Genomic DNA, 17,208 nt, shown 5'->3' with positions numbered 1-17,208 from the left:
GTGTAGGTACTTATGTAACCGTCACATTAGATATATAAATAATTTTGTCTTATTGTAATTATATTTTTGTAATATTAGAGTATGTACTATTTATATTAAAGAGTATATTTGGTCATGAGTATTGTTTCCGTTGCTACATTGTTAGGTTGGTAGCGCCAGTAACTTTAGTTGATGGCGCCACAATACACTATGATGGTGGCGCCAAAAATGCAGCCCTACCAAAAACCCCCACCATACTGCTAACGTTTCTTAATTTGTAATACTCGAGTGCTCGACATTCTGTTTGTTGGAGTCTCAGAGGACAGTGCCTCTCATTTTATATTGTATTAATAAGTCTTCATATTAATAAACGAAGAAACAAGGAGTTGGAATTTTATTTCTGGAACTTCCTAATACTTATTACATACAACATCACGACAGAAGCACAAGGACATATTAGTTCTCGTGCTCCTACCAGTAGGAGCATGAGGAAACGGCCTAAAAATAAGTTAAGTTTCTTTTTTTAAATTAAAGTGTTTCAATTTTTTTTATGACATCAAGTGACGGGACGAACAAGTCGCGGGCTTGATGGTAAGCGACACGCCTGTCCATAACAGTTGCAGTGCCACTAAGAGCTTTAAATCGCATAGATCTGAGGGACACTGCAACTGCGCGCGTCACACATAAATTGACAAGTGTCATGTGCCTGTAATTTCACCAGCACCCTTCAAAACCGGAACGCAGTATATAAGTAAGTAAACTATGTTACTTATAATAATTACTTGTTAATCGTTATAATTTGTCCCTTTCGATCGGCATTCTAAAATTAGGTTTTTTACCACATAATATGGTCGGTTCGATTCCCAGATGAGGCAAATAACTTTTTAAAATCTTTGAATGCAGTACACATATGCTTACTTTTAAAAATAAAATAATGCCTAATTTGAAAGTATTTTCCCTCCGTGTTCCCTTCGAAAAACTTCCAACCCTACGGGTAACCTAAATAAACAAAACAATTGTTTTTTTGCACAAAACGATTTTTTATTTACTAAATGTAAATTTATTATATAATCCTTAAAAACTAAACATACGAAAACATTCTATAATAAACTTCTTAATACACAATGTCTTTTGTAAAAGAATTATTCTTTTTTAATTTTAGATAATCACATTTTTTTATGTTCCAAAAAATAAATTATTGACAAAACGATATAAACAATCATATTCTTTACATCCAAACTTACTATCGCCTGTGTCTCCCTATGTGGTAGATAGTGACCACGGACATTCACTGTATACGCTCCTACCTAGACATGAGCGCCACACCGCCGACAACAGGCACGGCAAAATTTAGTTTTATTTTAATGAAGTGTCAGCTTCTTTGTTAATTACATATTAAATTTTAATACTTTGTGAAAATTGTGTCCTTGGCTTGGAGAACTTATAGGTTAAGGACGGTGCGGTGCTGCCCAGCATTGGCTGAGAACAAGCATTAAGAATGTGTTCTCCATATATTTTTTTAATAATATCAAGTGACAGGACGAACAAGTTGTGCGCTTGATGGAAAGCAACACACCTATCCATAACAGTTGCAGTGCCATTCAGAGCTTTAATTCGCAAAGATCTTATGGGCACTATGTCTGTCACCCTGAAACATAAGTTGACAAGTCCCATGTGCCTGTAATTTCACCAGCACCATTACCCTTCAAAACCAGAACACAGTAATGCTGACATTACTGCTTGGCGACAGAAATAGATAAGGTGGCAGTACTTCTCTGGATGAACACTTTCACGTGGAGCTCTACTGCTACAAACTAAACATGCTATGCAAGTAATCAAGTGAAATAAAAGTTCTCTACTCTTGATAATAATTCCATACAATTAAAGTTAATTATATTCGTTTCTATGTACATAAATCATGATATTCAATAAAATCAATATTACAATTCATATAGTGACATCTCTTGTCAAAGTTTGGTAGCTGTAGAGGTATCTGGTTGAGTGAAAAATTCATAGATTTGTCACAGGTGGCGCTTCGGCAAAAAGCCTTTAAAGAGAAAAAGGGAACATTGTATTTTGAATACATGTCAACGAAAATTTTACAAATTGATGACAGAGTCTAGAAATGTGTCGATTTGCGAAATTATGTAAACATTACTCTGTAGCCATTGAATTACAAATAAATGGACGACGGGTCTAATACAAAAACCACGAAAAAAATGTCCCAAGTCAACCTATTTAAACATAGTGACATGTAAAGGAATATGAAAAAGCTAATACGTTGAATTTAAATCATAATGTCATCGCAGTACTGTCTAATTTTGCTTGCTTCGCTGTCAGTCGAACAAACGAAGACTAAAGCGTGAATGTCGCTCTGTATACGATTTTAACGCCCTATAAGTTCGGACACTTTTTAACGCGGACCCGACGTCCATATAATTGTAAGTCAATGTCTGTAGCTATGTAAATAAAGCAAACCACTGACAGCCACTGAGGCAAAGTTTCAGGTGTATTGTCGATCTTTTCTACATATTAGCTATCTATGCGATTAAACAAAAGCCAATACTGTGAACTCAGATACTGAACCTTTTTGAAAGTTTGAAAAACAAAATGCCTTGTACGCAAAAAAAAACTGCATAAATAAATTTGTTAGTTGTAAAATCAAAATCTAGTTGGCAACGTCATGTTGCATGGTGAACAACACCAACCACCTAACCAGAACAAATTTACAAAAGCTAGTTTCCACAATTCACACACAATGGGAATTGTAACCCAGTCCTTCTCTAAGCCACAAGCCTTGTATATTCGGAGATCTATTCTGCCCTCAGAACAAAAAAAGCACAATGGCTGTATAAAGTATGCAGTTACGCATTTTTTCATTACAAGGGCAGTATTGTTCAAAGCAAACATTCTAGTTCCTTCAAGAAATGTTTAAATCTCTCACCATATATAGAAGATCGCGGAGCAAATTTCATGTTGCTCCAAACATGCATCCGTTGGTCTCTTAGCAGTGAATGTATGTAAATGGATTCCGGGTACATTTATTTAACTACTATAAGAATGTCTCCAGCTTACATTGAGCAAGCGTAGTGGACTATAGCTTCTTACAGAAGACTCAGTATTTCACTTAAACAGCAATTCTTCTTCTAGATGTTATGGCTCCATAGAAATAATCAATGATTTTGCCAATGTGACGTAAGAATGACTATGTATGGAAGTTTTGTAAAAATGTGACTTCTACTCCTTCTTTATAATGTTACAATCCCTTCCATACAATCAATAAATCCGCCAAAGCCAAGTTAAGGAACGCAAGCGTTTTTAACTTCAAGATTGACTGGTGAATTTCGAACAAAATCCACTGAGAAGAGAATCAACGACAACAGAGTCCATACACAGGCTATTACAGAAACAAATAGCTACCACAAATATCTACACCATATCTTTAGACGTTACCAATTTCCCGTTCAAAAATCCCATTTTGTGCTTCTCCCTTACGTGCCGTACTACATGATCTTTTCTTTTATACGTTTGATTGCAAACCGGGCACAATATACTCTGGTTCAAATGCTGAGACTTAACATGTCTCAACATGTGGTCTCGTCGTTTAAATGTCGCTTGACAATATTGACAAATGTGTCTTTCAACTAACAAATGAGTGAATTCGTGTTTCTCTAATTCACTATGGGAATGACACTCGAAAGAGCACTCTCTGCAGTGGAAAACTTCATTGTTAGTTGTGTGCTTCCTTTGTATGTGCTTTAGAAGAATGTCCTGGCGTTTTAAATCCCGGCCACAAACTGGACATGTGCAATATTTTTGGTGGTAGTGCAGGCTTTGCATGTGACGTTTCAAATGGTCTTGGCGTCGAAAAGTAGCAGTACATAACGTGCAGGTGATCATTTTCTTCTGTCCGTGCAATTCTAAATTATGATGTTCAAATTCTTCGATGTTCGAGCAAGATAAATTACAATCACGACAGTAATATTTGTCATGCATGCCTAGAAGTAATAACGCCTTCTCCTCTTCTTCCTGCGACGAGTTCTCAGTATTTGAAAATTGATTAAAAGCATATTTATTAGCCTTTACACTTTCGAAAATTGTATTCGGATTCGACATTTTTGTCGTTGCTAACTTCACTAATAACTGTACTGTCGTAGACAATAGATTTTGTTTTCAACAAATGTGTATAGTTTTCTTTAATTTTAATGCTCCTTAAGTGGGAAAAATTCAATAATAAAATATTTCGCCGTACATTTCACAGGAAAAAAAACAATCAATCAGTTAGACCAGAAACAATTCACTCTAATGTCAAAGATGCAGAGATGAGAAATTTTTTTATTTTTTATTTATTAAGGCTTTGGCAAAGCCAAAAGCCTAAACATGAAGTTTAAATATGTTTCTGTAAATATGGCCGCCACAAAGAGGATAGGCAATTTGAGGCGGCGCGGCGTGCTTGGATTGACTCGGGATTCCTTAAAACGGGCCGATACGGGTATTTTAGTTCGAGATTCGTATAATTTCGCGTTTTAAAGTTCGATTAAGGCACAATAGCACTATCCTATTCCACTTTAAACTAGATTTCACAAAATAATTGAAAGTCAAAATAAAAACGACACTTTTCCCTTCAAAAGGTCCAGAGCGAATCCGTGCTTTTTTAAACGCTTTTAAGGGTCGTATTCCAGAACTCTACTCAATGCTCAAGTTAGGATTTGAGCAGACTTGAGTATGAGCACTCAAGTTCTTGTCATTACGGTCGTATTTCCAGTGCTTGAAATCATACTCAAGTCTGCTCAAGTCTTGACTTGAGGATTGAGTAGTGTTCTGGAATACGACCCTAGTTTGAATGTAACAAAATCGTTTAGAAAACGTTTAAGCGCATAGACTTTAATGTTAAAAAGCTTGCAACGTTGTTTTGATAGCGAAACGCAAGAGTAGACCACTAAAGGTTTTAAGATAAGTAAGTTTTTTGGAAAAAAAACGAGTTAAATTTTGTATTTATGACATAACAGTATTATATTATATTAATTGGCTTTTAAAAGCGTTGAAAAACATAAGATTTTTAACTATTGTAGTTGATAACTGTTGAAATGGAAAAAACTGTTTTTTTTAACGTTTAAACGTACGTTTAAAAAGAGTGCTTTAAAAGCGCTTTTCACTTTTTTTAATTTGTCGCTGAAAAAGTCATCTAGAATTACGTTTTAAAAAAAGCGCATAGACTTTATGTTTAAAAAAGCTTGCAACCTTATATTGAATTAATTTGTTTAGGAAACATAGATGGCGCTACTTGAAACTTAAAAAATGAAATTGTTGAGTACCTATAGAACTGACCAGTGACCAACGCTTACGCTAAAAATGCAAAGTGTACTTCTGTGCTTATTTTAAAAAACAGACTTTTTAAGTGCTTTTCGTTTAAACACCCACCTCTACGTTTTATTATTTTTTATTTGTTGAGCATTGGCTATAGAGCCATCAGCATAAACAAGCAACAAACAATTAAGAAACTCAAAACGTATTAATAATTGACTTAGGGTCGTATTCTAGAACTCTACTCAATGCTCAAGCCAGGACATGAGTATGATTTAAAGCACTAGAAATCATACTCAAGTCCTAGCGATTAGGGTCGTATTTCCAGTGCTTGAAATCATAATCAAATCCTGACTTGAGCATTGAGTAGAGTTCTGGAATACGACCCTTAGAAATTAATACGTGAAAAAACTGAAACTACAAATACCTGCCATTTTTTAATTCTATCAAAGATGCGATACTATCACTTTTTTTTGGTTGTTATTATATTAGACCGAGATCACCCATTAAACTTGATATAGTGTTTTCGTTTACTCTTTTTGCCTTACAAAAAAACTTATCGTAATACCATAGACAACTTAGCGTTATAAAATGTTGCTATGAATTAGATTAATATCCTACTAAATATCGTTTTATTTACGCATTTTGTTAAAACGTGCAGCAACATCAAAACAACCCGTTTATTGGTTATTTAAATGAAACGAGAGTCAGTAAGGACTATTAAATTCCGATTTTTTGTCATCAGTCCGCCAAAAGTCACTGCTATATCTTGCAAACTACCAATATGTAACTTAGGACTGTCTCAGGGTCGTAGTCCAGAACTCTACTCAAAGCTCAAGTCAGGACTTGAGTATGATCTCAAGCACTGGAAATACGACCCTAATGGCAAGGACTTGAGTATGATTTCTAGTGCTTTAAATCATACTCAAATCCTGACTTGAGCATTGAGTAGAGTTCTGGAATACGATCCTTAGTAGACTGTCTGGGAAACCCAAGGGCCGGCAGCTACCTTGCCCAACACATTAGCATAGTCATACAAAAGGGACATAAAGCATCTTGAGCACCTTGCCGCGAGGACCCTGATTTATAATATGTTCGTCAAATTCCGGTTTCGTCAGAAATCCGTAATAATTTAATCCTAGGTTTAGGATTAAGTGTAAACTTGTGACTTGTGCAAATTTGGTGGTTCAAACAATGTTGAAATACATCAAAACCAATAAAGTTGACCATGCTAGATTGCTACTGTTATTTATGAAACGTTTATTTTTTCGTTAAGGAACATTATTAAAGTACTTTTTGCATCATTGATAACGTACCTAACGTAGTCAAAACACTTTGAAAGTGGCTAAAACGCTTACCGCGAAGAGCCAAGAGAAATAAGAAAAAAAACGTACCTATATACCAACAAAATACGAGTTTGCAGTGGTACATTGTAAATATTAAACCAAGTTTATTTTTCTTCTCCCCGGCCTATATGTACTAGGTCATTCTTTATTTGGCTCTGTCAAGCTGCTTCTCGATTTTAATATTAGCTCCATACTTACATTCATGAAAACTTGTTATTAGGGGTACAGAAAATAAAACAAGCGTATAAAGATTTAATATTGGACTAATATTTAGTAAAATACCATATTATAATAATAAAATTCATATAAAAATTCAAGTATTTCAGTTTAAACAATACCTACACGACTTGGGGCAGAGTGCTTTGTTAACAAAGTTATTTTAAATAAACTACTGATTTAGCTCACTAATGTTGTGACTAACACCTAAAGAAAATTTAATTACAAATACTGTAAGGCATGTTTTCAATATTCTAGATGAACAACCAGATTGTAATCCTAATGCAACATTGACCTATGCATAAACCTACGTTTTATGTTTGGCAGCATATCCACACGCTAGTGAAACTTGTTACTGATGTAAGCGAGAAATTTGAATAAAAAAAAACACGTGCGAACACTTGGTTTCAAACAGAAATATCATGTTTCGTAGCAACTCTTGTTCAAAAATCATTTTTGTGCACGTGTTGCAAAGGCTTTGGAAGCAAGGTGTTTAATATGAGTGTTGCCATATTTCTGTAGCTAAAATCAGCCTTCGCTTTTTTTGTGAAACACTCCACCCCTGAAGTCATTAACACTAAGATAATACTATTATTCAAACAACAAAAAAATAAAATTCACTCTTAAACAATAATGAAACTCAAAATGAATCAAAACTAGTTACATCTACGGTAAAATTTAGTTTTTTACATAACTTTACATAAATACATATATACTTATAAAAACTGTTACCTCACTTTTGCATGGGAAAAACAAAAGCTCTGATTAAAAAAAATGGATCTACATACATAGCATTTCAACCGATTTACATTTTTAGTTATTTCAAATTTGTTTAAATATACATAAATACTTCTTATATTTACTGTCTTACTGCCAATGTGCAATTATTTTTAATATTGGCGAAAGCTTAAAATTACTCTAGTTGCGGTGTAAAATTACTTTTAAAAAATGATGAAAAATACTGAAAATGTATTAACCACTAACAATAAACAATTACCAAGCTATAGTGAATAACTAGCTACAAATTAAAAAAAGTTATACAAAAAGGTAAAAAATAAATAAATAGGAATAACTTCAAAAATACATCCAAACGAGCGGGCAATATATAAAAAAAAAGTTACTGTAGCCACACTTTCTCCAAGAATTAAGTAAAAATAGGAATCACTGCGGGGTCGGGCCCCTCACTCATGTCTTTTTGGTAAAACCGTCTTTGGGACGCTGTCTTTGGTCAACGGAGAAAATACAGCTCAAAAAATAAAAATGTACTTACAAAAATAGGATCTGTGACAACACAAAGATTCGAAAGCGATGTGATGTTATAAGATACAAAACAAAAAACCATTCAATTGCACTATCCCAAGCAAACTACAGATGAAACACGGGGAGAAAGTTTCAAATTCATATATTTTCACAATAGTCTAAAATAATTGCATTTAAATAAACGGGCTGTCACTTACAAAAAGCAGAGAGATTTAGAAACAAGTTTAAAAAACACATCTTTCAACAAAAGTCCATTTTTCATACATTTGTTTTAAAATTAAAAAAATATATATATGTAAAGTTTCCATTCCATCCAATGCCATCCTATCTTAAAAATGCCACAACATCGTTTTTAAGGCTCGTGTTGTAAAATAGCTAAATAGTGGTTTTTCTTTAAACGATGTCATTGCATTTCTGTAACAAATAAGTTAAAAATGTGCTTAACTCTAAAAGAAAGCTTAAAAATTAACCTTAACTACTTCTCACTAAAGCTGTCACTAGATATCTCTTTTACAAAGGTAGCTCCTAAGTAATAACATTGGACCAAATGGAATCTTTCCGTCAGCAAATTAATTTCATACCAGTTTCAAAAATCGCGAATTTTCAACAAAATTGATTCTATTTAACAATCGCTGAAATAACTGTTTATAAAAATATATAAATCTTATTTCAAATTAAATTATAGTGACATGACTCCTTTGAAAATTTGTTAACACTTGTCAAAAAAGAATGTAGAATTGACTGTTAATTTTGCTAGGTTTGTAAAGGAGTCAAATGTAATTCGAAAAATCCATTTAAAAAAATAATTTCGATGCACCATCGCGGCTTACGCTATTCGGTGATAATTCTTGAACTTCAAAACGTGAGAATTCGTAAAAACACTTGACAAACTGACGGTGCAAGAAATTTTATACAAACATAATATTGTCTAGCAACGTTATAAGGTATTTAGGTACTATTTTCATTATACAATACTCAACTAGGTAGGTATTTTAATGAATTGCGCTACTCTTCGCTATTTTTATTATGTAATAATTTCACTAAATCCTAGCACGAGAATTCACCAGCCCGAGCGACGCGGTGCGCGCGCGCCGGCCAAGACGCTAAGACCAAAAAATTTCCTAACCTCGGTCCGCTTCCGAAGACTCGTAAAAAACCTTTTATTGCGGATTTTTTTTACATTTTATTTTACTAAGAAATCCAACGTACGATCGATTCGCTATGTACATGTAAGTGAAAAGTGCGGAAACAAACTCACTCAGAGAACGACGAGGGGACGAAACACCGACTTTTAACCATTAACAACAACAACTCTTTTACATTTCAAAGTTAGCTAAGATATTTTTAAAAAAGTACAAATTTCACTTCAAAAAATCTATAAGAATGTTAATCGAATGACACCCACATTGCCCCCCGTAGTGTGTAATATAACGTCACGCAGTGATATGCCAAACGACAAAATTACAATCTAAAATGAAAATATATCCAATAGCGTTGAACACCCGTTATAGCTAAAGTTAATAGAAAACAGACAACATACAAACAACGAAGACGCCCGACGCGGCGACGTCACGCCGGGCGTAAACAAGAAAGCAAGCAAAAACAACCTACAAACTAACGAACCAAAACGCTAAAATAATCCTGAGAACAAACCATCGCCTCGCAGCGTCGATAACTAAATCTTCCTCGAAATCAACTAAAAAACCCAGTTTTCATTTACAAACGTAACAAATCCATCAGAAAAGCAGACCTCATCTAGAAATTAAACTACAGTCAAAACTAAAAATACTGCGAGGCGAAATCAAGAAGTACTCCCGCTGCATTGTCAATGCAACAGGAATATAAAACCCTTAACAAGAAATGTAACTATAAAGAGAAACGAGACAACGAAAGACGAGAAATCGAACTATCCGATACTTTCTCCCTATATTTGAATTAACTAGAAATAGCGAATATTTTCAAAAATCTTCGCCACAGCGGCGGTTGCGCCGCAAGACAGGCATCCGCTGGAAGGGGCACTCTTAAGCCACTCCCAGCGTCCATCCTCCCAGATGTAGAGCGAAACTAATCCACAGCTCGCAGACAGACATCCCAAACACACCTCGGGTTTTAAATTTAAATCTAACACCAATTCAGTTATTTTGAAAACGAACAGACCTTCAAGGCAAACGGAGCGTTGAAGGTTTGTCCTTCATGAAACGACTACTTTTACAAAAATAAATAAGCGTCTCACAGCTACAACGTTGCGCGTAAAGTAAAAAATCACGTCCGATTCACAATATCGTTTTTTATAAAAATACAAAAATACAAAATGGGACAGTGCGACCATACAAAAACTCACTCACGCATCCCGCCTTGTTTTAATTTATGTTCCAACTAGGAGGGTAGGGGGGCACATCAAACAATTTTTCAAAAACATTGAGCAATTTCATTCAAAAGAACCACCAAAAATGGAAAATGCACACAACTAGTTAGTGTACGTAAACAATTTAAAAAAAAACAAGTTTCAGACTCAAAAATAAAATCAATAAAAATTGATTCACATCACACAGCGATACAGAGTCAGTGTCAGTGGTTTCGATAAATAAATACAAACAAAAATTTTTGTCAAAAAGTGTTGCCACAAAATTACCAAAAAAAATTACCAAACAAGATTTGAAAATGCAGTCGAAAACATTTGAACAACGTTCACTTAAAATATGTGGTTTCGTAAAAAAGTCTCATGAGATGGATGATCGAAAATTTAATGTGCCTGTGAGAGTGGAGTGATTGTGACGGGGCGTCAAGGCGTGTCCAAATTATCACCTAGGGAAACATCTAATTTCGAGAGAAAACATTATTTTTCAGAAACTATTTTAAATTTAATATTATTATAAGAGTTTCACACAAGTGTGTGCATTTTTAAACTCTGTCACGCGTTATGGAACTTTGAATACATGTACCTTAATAATGCATAATATATATATCTAAAATACTAAGAAAAAATATATTATCTCGCCCAACGTTGTTACATTTTGTACCTTGATTACGAGTTAAATCAAAGCTTCTGCATTACTTGAATAATTTACTTTATAATTATACGCATTTAAAGTTTCACAACGCGATAGTTATGTATGGCTTATTTTTTTTTTTCTACAACGCTCTACTAATTATACAAATTGGATCTACTTAATTTTTAGAAATATCGAAAGGGTCCTTTTCACCTCAATTAAAGCCAGGCTTAAAATATTTTGTGAATTAATTTTCAAACCTTTTTACAATTTGTTGGATGAAATCGACCCTAGGGTTCTAACAACGAGGCTATGTTATTGAAACATTGCCATGACCACATAACTGCTGGAGCAACTCTTCAATATACCTGTTTTTTCCATTTTTTATTCCTTATATAGCCATTTAGTACTTATTCCGTGGCAAGCTAAATATGACCGACACTGGTGTGCGGACCATACATCATCCTCTTTATCATAAATGGACAAACTTTAAGGGACAATATTAGGAGGCTAAGCCGAGGCAATAGTTTAAAGTGGAATAAAAATTGAAAACGGGTAATAAAGGGTAAACTCATTGTGTTTTATCAAAAACGCGTGACCAAGATTTGTTGGTCCGACCGGCGGGAAATGTCGACGTCCTACCAACGGGAAAAGCAGCTTACTTTCACTACTCTATAGGTATCGGACGAGATTAAGGCTGCAACACAGTGGTCGCGTGACCATTGAAGATCTCGTACAAGGCAGTCAAGATATTAAACGAATTCTTTTGGAAATACTGCTGGAAAATTTTGATATTGCGACCACTGTGTAAGGTGTTGTTCAAACAACCTTCTTAGCGACCGACCGTGATTTTCGATTGGTAATTATATTTTGAAAAATTACTATTAACCGATTTCGCAGCTGTTTGAGGGACGCGTAAAGTCGAGTGAGGAAACACCAATAAATATCGCCACTTCTCCAAGGCACTTCGAGCCTCACTAATTGTGGGTGTTCTCATTCGTCCGATCGGTAATACGATCAACCGGTTTAATGGGAACTCTTTTTACGTTTGCCAGTGTAACCAATGGTAGTGCCCATTCATTCGTCCATATTATTTAAGTCAAAAGAAGTTGCGAATTGCACATGCATTCTCCATGCACGTTGTACCGTGAGTCGTGGATAACAAAAATGCACAGACTGATCCGATTACCGATCGGACCAGGGTGGAACACCCCTACTTTTTCGAAAAGATACACAACACGAAAAAACCGTTGTCAAAATCATGAAAAAAACCATCAAAAAATTCGCGCAAGTCTTTTAACTACAGTCTATTTGCCGTGGTTGGTCGAGATACGTGTCCGCAAGTATCCACTTATAACCATTATATTTTCGTTAAGTACATGATATAAAAAGCCGTCAGTGTCCGCGTCATAGCGTTCTTAGGGTGCCTTATTTTTGTGTGCGCAGATTATGTCATTTTGATCGCTTGAAATATTGTAAAGAATCTTATCTTTGGCCCAACGAACGTCATTGTCAATGATTCTTCTTTGGAATGCCGTTGTTGGGATAAAACGAAACTGCTCGACTGACCCACCACAGGTTCATTTATGGTCTCATGAAAATACGTCGGTTTTCAAAATACTTTCAAATGATCAAAATCGATGTAGAAACATCCGACAGTTTAGTATAGGCTTAGCAATCTCTCGAGTTCATTTTTTTGTGTTCATGCATTACCTCTTGCTGTTTACTCCCATACTTTCATAGAAGTTGTCCCACGAGATTTCAAGTGCTCCAGTGACCCAAATTGACACAACAAGTGATGTATTGTAATTTTGGATTTTAAGTAGGTTAAAAAAAGCCCTAGATATCACGTGCGGGCAAAAGATTTATACTGGGACAAAACAGCACTGTCTCCTGCGCACAGAGGATTCGAAACCTCAAAAAATCGAGTGAAGGAAAGGCAAACTCGAATTATTTACACTAGAATAAATTGGTTAATAATATTAGTTACTAATCTACACTCTATTGCACTCTCCCGGCGACTCAAAAAATATTCTTTTAATATATTTTTAACGCTAAAATATAAGAAGAGTTAAGAGCAATAACTACAGCCAAAATTGGTAACGTTTTAATGTTTTTTTTTTGTACTAAAAATCCAGTCCCTATCGCCTTCCGGGAAAAGTAAGTATAGGAACAAAAGCATACTTCTATCCCGTCGAAAAAAGTCCAAACATTTTTGGAAAGACGAATTGCCTTTCAAAATAACGGAGCTTAGCCAACTGTTAGCCTACTAGAACACCTGCAAAATCGTGTTTGGACTTACGAAGACCGACCCTATAAAAAACCATAAGCTTAGAACTTTGAGGGCTATGGCTTTAAAGCCATTTCTGTCGCTGATACTTTTGTCACAATGGCTGAAGATTTCTGTATGAAGATACAAAAGAGATATATTTGTTCTTCTGTGTCAGCCATTAAAGGAACCTTGTGGCTAACAATTGGAAAGAACGGGACGACGCAACAATATCCAAGTCAATACAAAAATAAATACGAGAATCTCAGGGGAATTCGATCTAACTACACAGGTACAATTATGAAAAATCCGACAATTCACTTATGTCTTATATTATCTTACTAACGTGAGGGTAGCGCACCTGTTGACAAATACAGAAAACTCCTTTTTTGCGCTACTACGACGAAGCCAGAAAGTACGGTAGGTACTTCGTGAAAAGTGGCCATAACGTTTTTCTGGTTTTACACCTTTTACATTCAAGTCCTTATATATTTTTTCAAAAAGTTCAAATTTCAACAATAAAGCAACCCCTTATGTTGAATTGCAATAAGTTAACATAGCCTTTGAAGTTGAAGTTAACATAGATGAAGGGATACGAAAGTAGATGAAGGGATACCAAAGTATTATTTTCAGAATCTTGTCAAAAAGTGCGCCCCTCAATTCAAGAGCTTACCAAACTGACATCTAGCTAAAGTTTTGGATACACATTTTGCTTAATTCGAAAAACCCCATTCCCTTTAACACGTCGAAAACCATCAAATGTGCAGTTTAATTGAAAACTGGCAACACCACGTTGGGTTGCGTGAAAAAGTGAATAGAGCCTGTTGTACTTGAATCCTAATTTTTTTTTTGCTTATTCAATAAACGTTGGATAATGTTGCTTTTCAAAAATTTCCTAAAACGGGATCGCTGTGTTCAAAACCTGGCATTTGACCAGATTAAGAAGTTTGTCACATCCGGTTACCACGAGGAATTTATTTTTTGCCATTATTATATCAAAAACGTATAATCGAATGGCAAAACTTTTAACGTTCCAGGTTTTCTTACATTAAAAACCTCGTCTAAACAGAAAATAGAAAACTAGTGGTCGTTAGATGACCAATGGACTAAGCTATGTCAAAAATTTTCGACTAATTTTTTATCTAAATACTATTTAGGCTAGGTTTTTCTAAGTTCCTTCCGTACCTTCCGACGTGTGTTGGGCAGATTTATATGAGTAAAATTATTTCTATTATTATTTTTGCTATAGAAACCCTTAAGGGAAAAGATTATGGAGTACTAGATACTCCTTATCCTAGTTTTAGAAATAATTCCACTCTGTAGAGACTGCGGCGTGTGGTAGTGACGATCGGCAAGTGTTGTGTTTTTTTGGGCTTTCAGTACGGCATTGATAATGCAATTTTGCACTCAATAGACTCGCGGAAATTGTATTACATACAACAATAATACCGAATATCTTTCCAGAAATAACGACTACCTTTTAAATTACAATTGGGTACTAAACCGTTTAACAAATAGCACCCAAAATTAATACTAATAAAGTCCAGACTACTCGTTGGAAACGAAACCGAAATTCAAAGTGTTGCCAGACCTATAAATCATTTTTAAGCCGTCACTTCCGGTAGCATTTTAATTTGTGGTAGTAATTTAGTTTCCGTGGACCAATGTTGCCATTAGAAAAGTACTTGAAGCAACCAAGTTGCAGCCCAAAATGCGCAACACTTCCCCGTGAATGCGGTGCAGCCTTAGCACCAACGGAAAGGCACGGCGCGCGGGCGGTCGGCGCCTTCCTTCACGAGGGGCTTGTGGAACTCGCGGCCCGGCCGGGAGTGGATCGTCGCCCAGCAGTGCTCGCAGTAATACTGCAACCGGACATTGGCGGTGAGTCCAGGACAAGGAGGCGTCGACAGTCAGGCATAGTAATAATTAGACGTCCAAAATGTAAACTAACAAATGTCAAAGTGTTTCTTTTTCGTTGATGATTTTTACAGCGTACTTTGCCCATTTGAACCAAATGTCAAAATGTGAATGCAGGTGTGCTAAACATTCTGTTTTTAACGGAATTGGAAAAGGAGGAAGGTCTCATTTTCTGCAATTTTAATCATTTGTTACAAAATATTAACAAACAAAAACCTGCGCACTATGGAGAAAACCATAGTTTGAGAAATGAATGACATCTATGACACGGGAAAAATGTTTTCGATCCCAATTGTGTTACGACGACGTAGTGTTATTGTATTGTATTAAACGAAATTACTGTGAAGCGTTTTAAGCTGTAAAATTAAAAAAAGTTCGTAAATGTTTATTATCTTCAAAAATAAGACGATAGGGGTCTTTGTTTACATTTTGGACATATAAATATGATTCATACTATAGCTAGGAATCGGTAAGACAATATCGTTTATAGTCCCCAGTGAAGGGAATTAAGAAGGGAGATTGGTAAGCTTTGCGACAAAGGAACAAATAATAGAGGTAAACATGGAAACATTGAAGAACAAAGGACGAGAAAATGAAGCGTAATTGAGGTAAGCATACCTGCAGACAAGTGACGTTGGCGCAGAAGAAAGGCGCGAACTTTGATCCGCAGCGCGCGCCCGCGCACTCGTCACACATCTGGTCGTCCAGCACGTACGGCTTCACCTGTCAAAGGTTGTCGCTTCATTGTACTGCTAATACTGACCAGATCGGATCAGACTCATGCTTGACAAGGTTTCTCCCAATTTTGAACACTTGACTTCAGCAGATTTCACGTTAGGTAATCAATTATTGTGTACTGTTGATGAAAATAGGAAAAGAGCCAACACTGAAGCAAACCAGCTTGATAGAAAAAACCATCGAGTATTCAACCAGGAATAAGAGACGTAATGTCATTTAATTTGAAAACTATTCTGCCAAATCATTACGGTGACAACTGCGCTCCGATTGGCCAGTCCGAATGCGAAACAATTGACGGGTGTCGTCAATTGTTTCACTTCAAATCGACCAATTAACTAGAGCTTTGCTTTAATGGACAAAAAATGAAAAATTACATATTTAATATTTAATTACCGATGAAATGGATTCCATTTGTTTTGTAATTAGATGTTTTGCTGTTTTTCCCACACCACCAAATGCAACACCCCCCCATTGTTAGAGATGTTATCTTTATTACAATAAATACAGATTATTTTTGGAATATACAGAGACGTAGTATTTCAGTTTTCTAATTTGTGATTTCAGCGCAAACGAGAATTGATATTTAAAAGAGATATAAGGCCCATTTGCCTCATGAGTTTCCAGGGATGGATGGCCCTTTATTTCGTCTCTATTGCTGGTTACTTAAATGATGAAAAAACAGGCCGTGACTGGCTGGTGATTGTACACAACCAATGCGATACCATCCTTTATCCCGTGGTAGAGTTTGTTTAAACTCACTATGCTACTATGCTTTCATGGCGCAACCTCTGAAGATGCTGCTATATAAATTAGTCAAGGAGATAATTAGGCTAAAAAATTAGTAGATTAATAGAGCCACCAAGAGGGTGGCATTTGTAAAACCCTATAAACAAATAAAGATTTAATTAAGTTTTTATTGAATTGATATTCAATTATTTTTTGTGAAATTACTCCACTAGTTTGTTATAATTATTAATACAAAGATCGAACACTCAGAAAAAGCACTCAGAAAAAATTCCTTCGATCCGGTCGGATTCGAACCGACGTCTTCTTGCATACCGTGCCAGACGCTATATAAAGTAAAGGTACTAACTGGGTGATAAATCTGTCAAAGATTTCTCATAGATGGCGCTACGACTAAAAAGTCGTTGAAAGACCAAGTACAAAGACACGACGCAAGCACATAGAA

At 35.5% G+C, this 17,208-nt stretch overlaps 1 protein-coding gene across 1 annotated transcript in view; it reads right to left on the bottom strand.

The window, feature by feature from the left end:
* Nucleotides 1–6,932: 6,932 nt before the first annotated feature.
* Nucleotides 6,933–17,208, bottom strand: part of LOC113226732 (translational regulator orb2) — a 26,550-nt gene continuing 16,274 nt past the window's right edge. The window contains exons 7-8 of the mRNA XM_026459456.1: nucleotides 15,900–16,004; nucleotides 6,933–15,226 (exon numbers count right to left, since the gene is read on the bottom strand). Coding sequence (XP_026315241.1) covers nucleotides 15,110–15,226; nucleotides 15,900–16,004 — 222 coding nt within the window. The 3' untranslated portion in view covers nucleotides 6,933–15,109. The remainder of the gene's footprint in view (nucleotides 15,227–15,899; nucleotides 16,005–17,208) is intronic.

Source organism: Hyposmocoma kahamanoa, unplaced genomic scaffold (assembly GCF_003589595.1).
Source record: "Hyposmocoma kahamanoa isolate Upper Pololo Valley unplaced genomic scaffold, ASM358959v1 198, whole genome shotgun sequence".
NCBI classification, from domain to species: Eukaryota; Metazoa; Arthropoda; class Insecta; order Lepidoptera; family Cosmopterigidae; genus Hyposmocoma; species Hyposmocoma kahamanoa.
The sequence above is the reverse complement of the archived record's forward strand: the minus strand, read 5'-3'. Positions and strand labels throughout refer to the sequence as shown.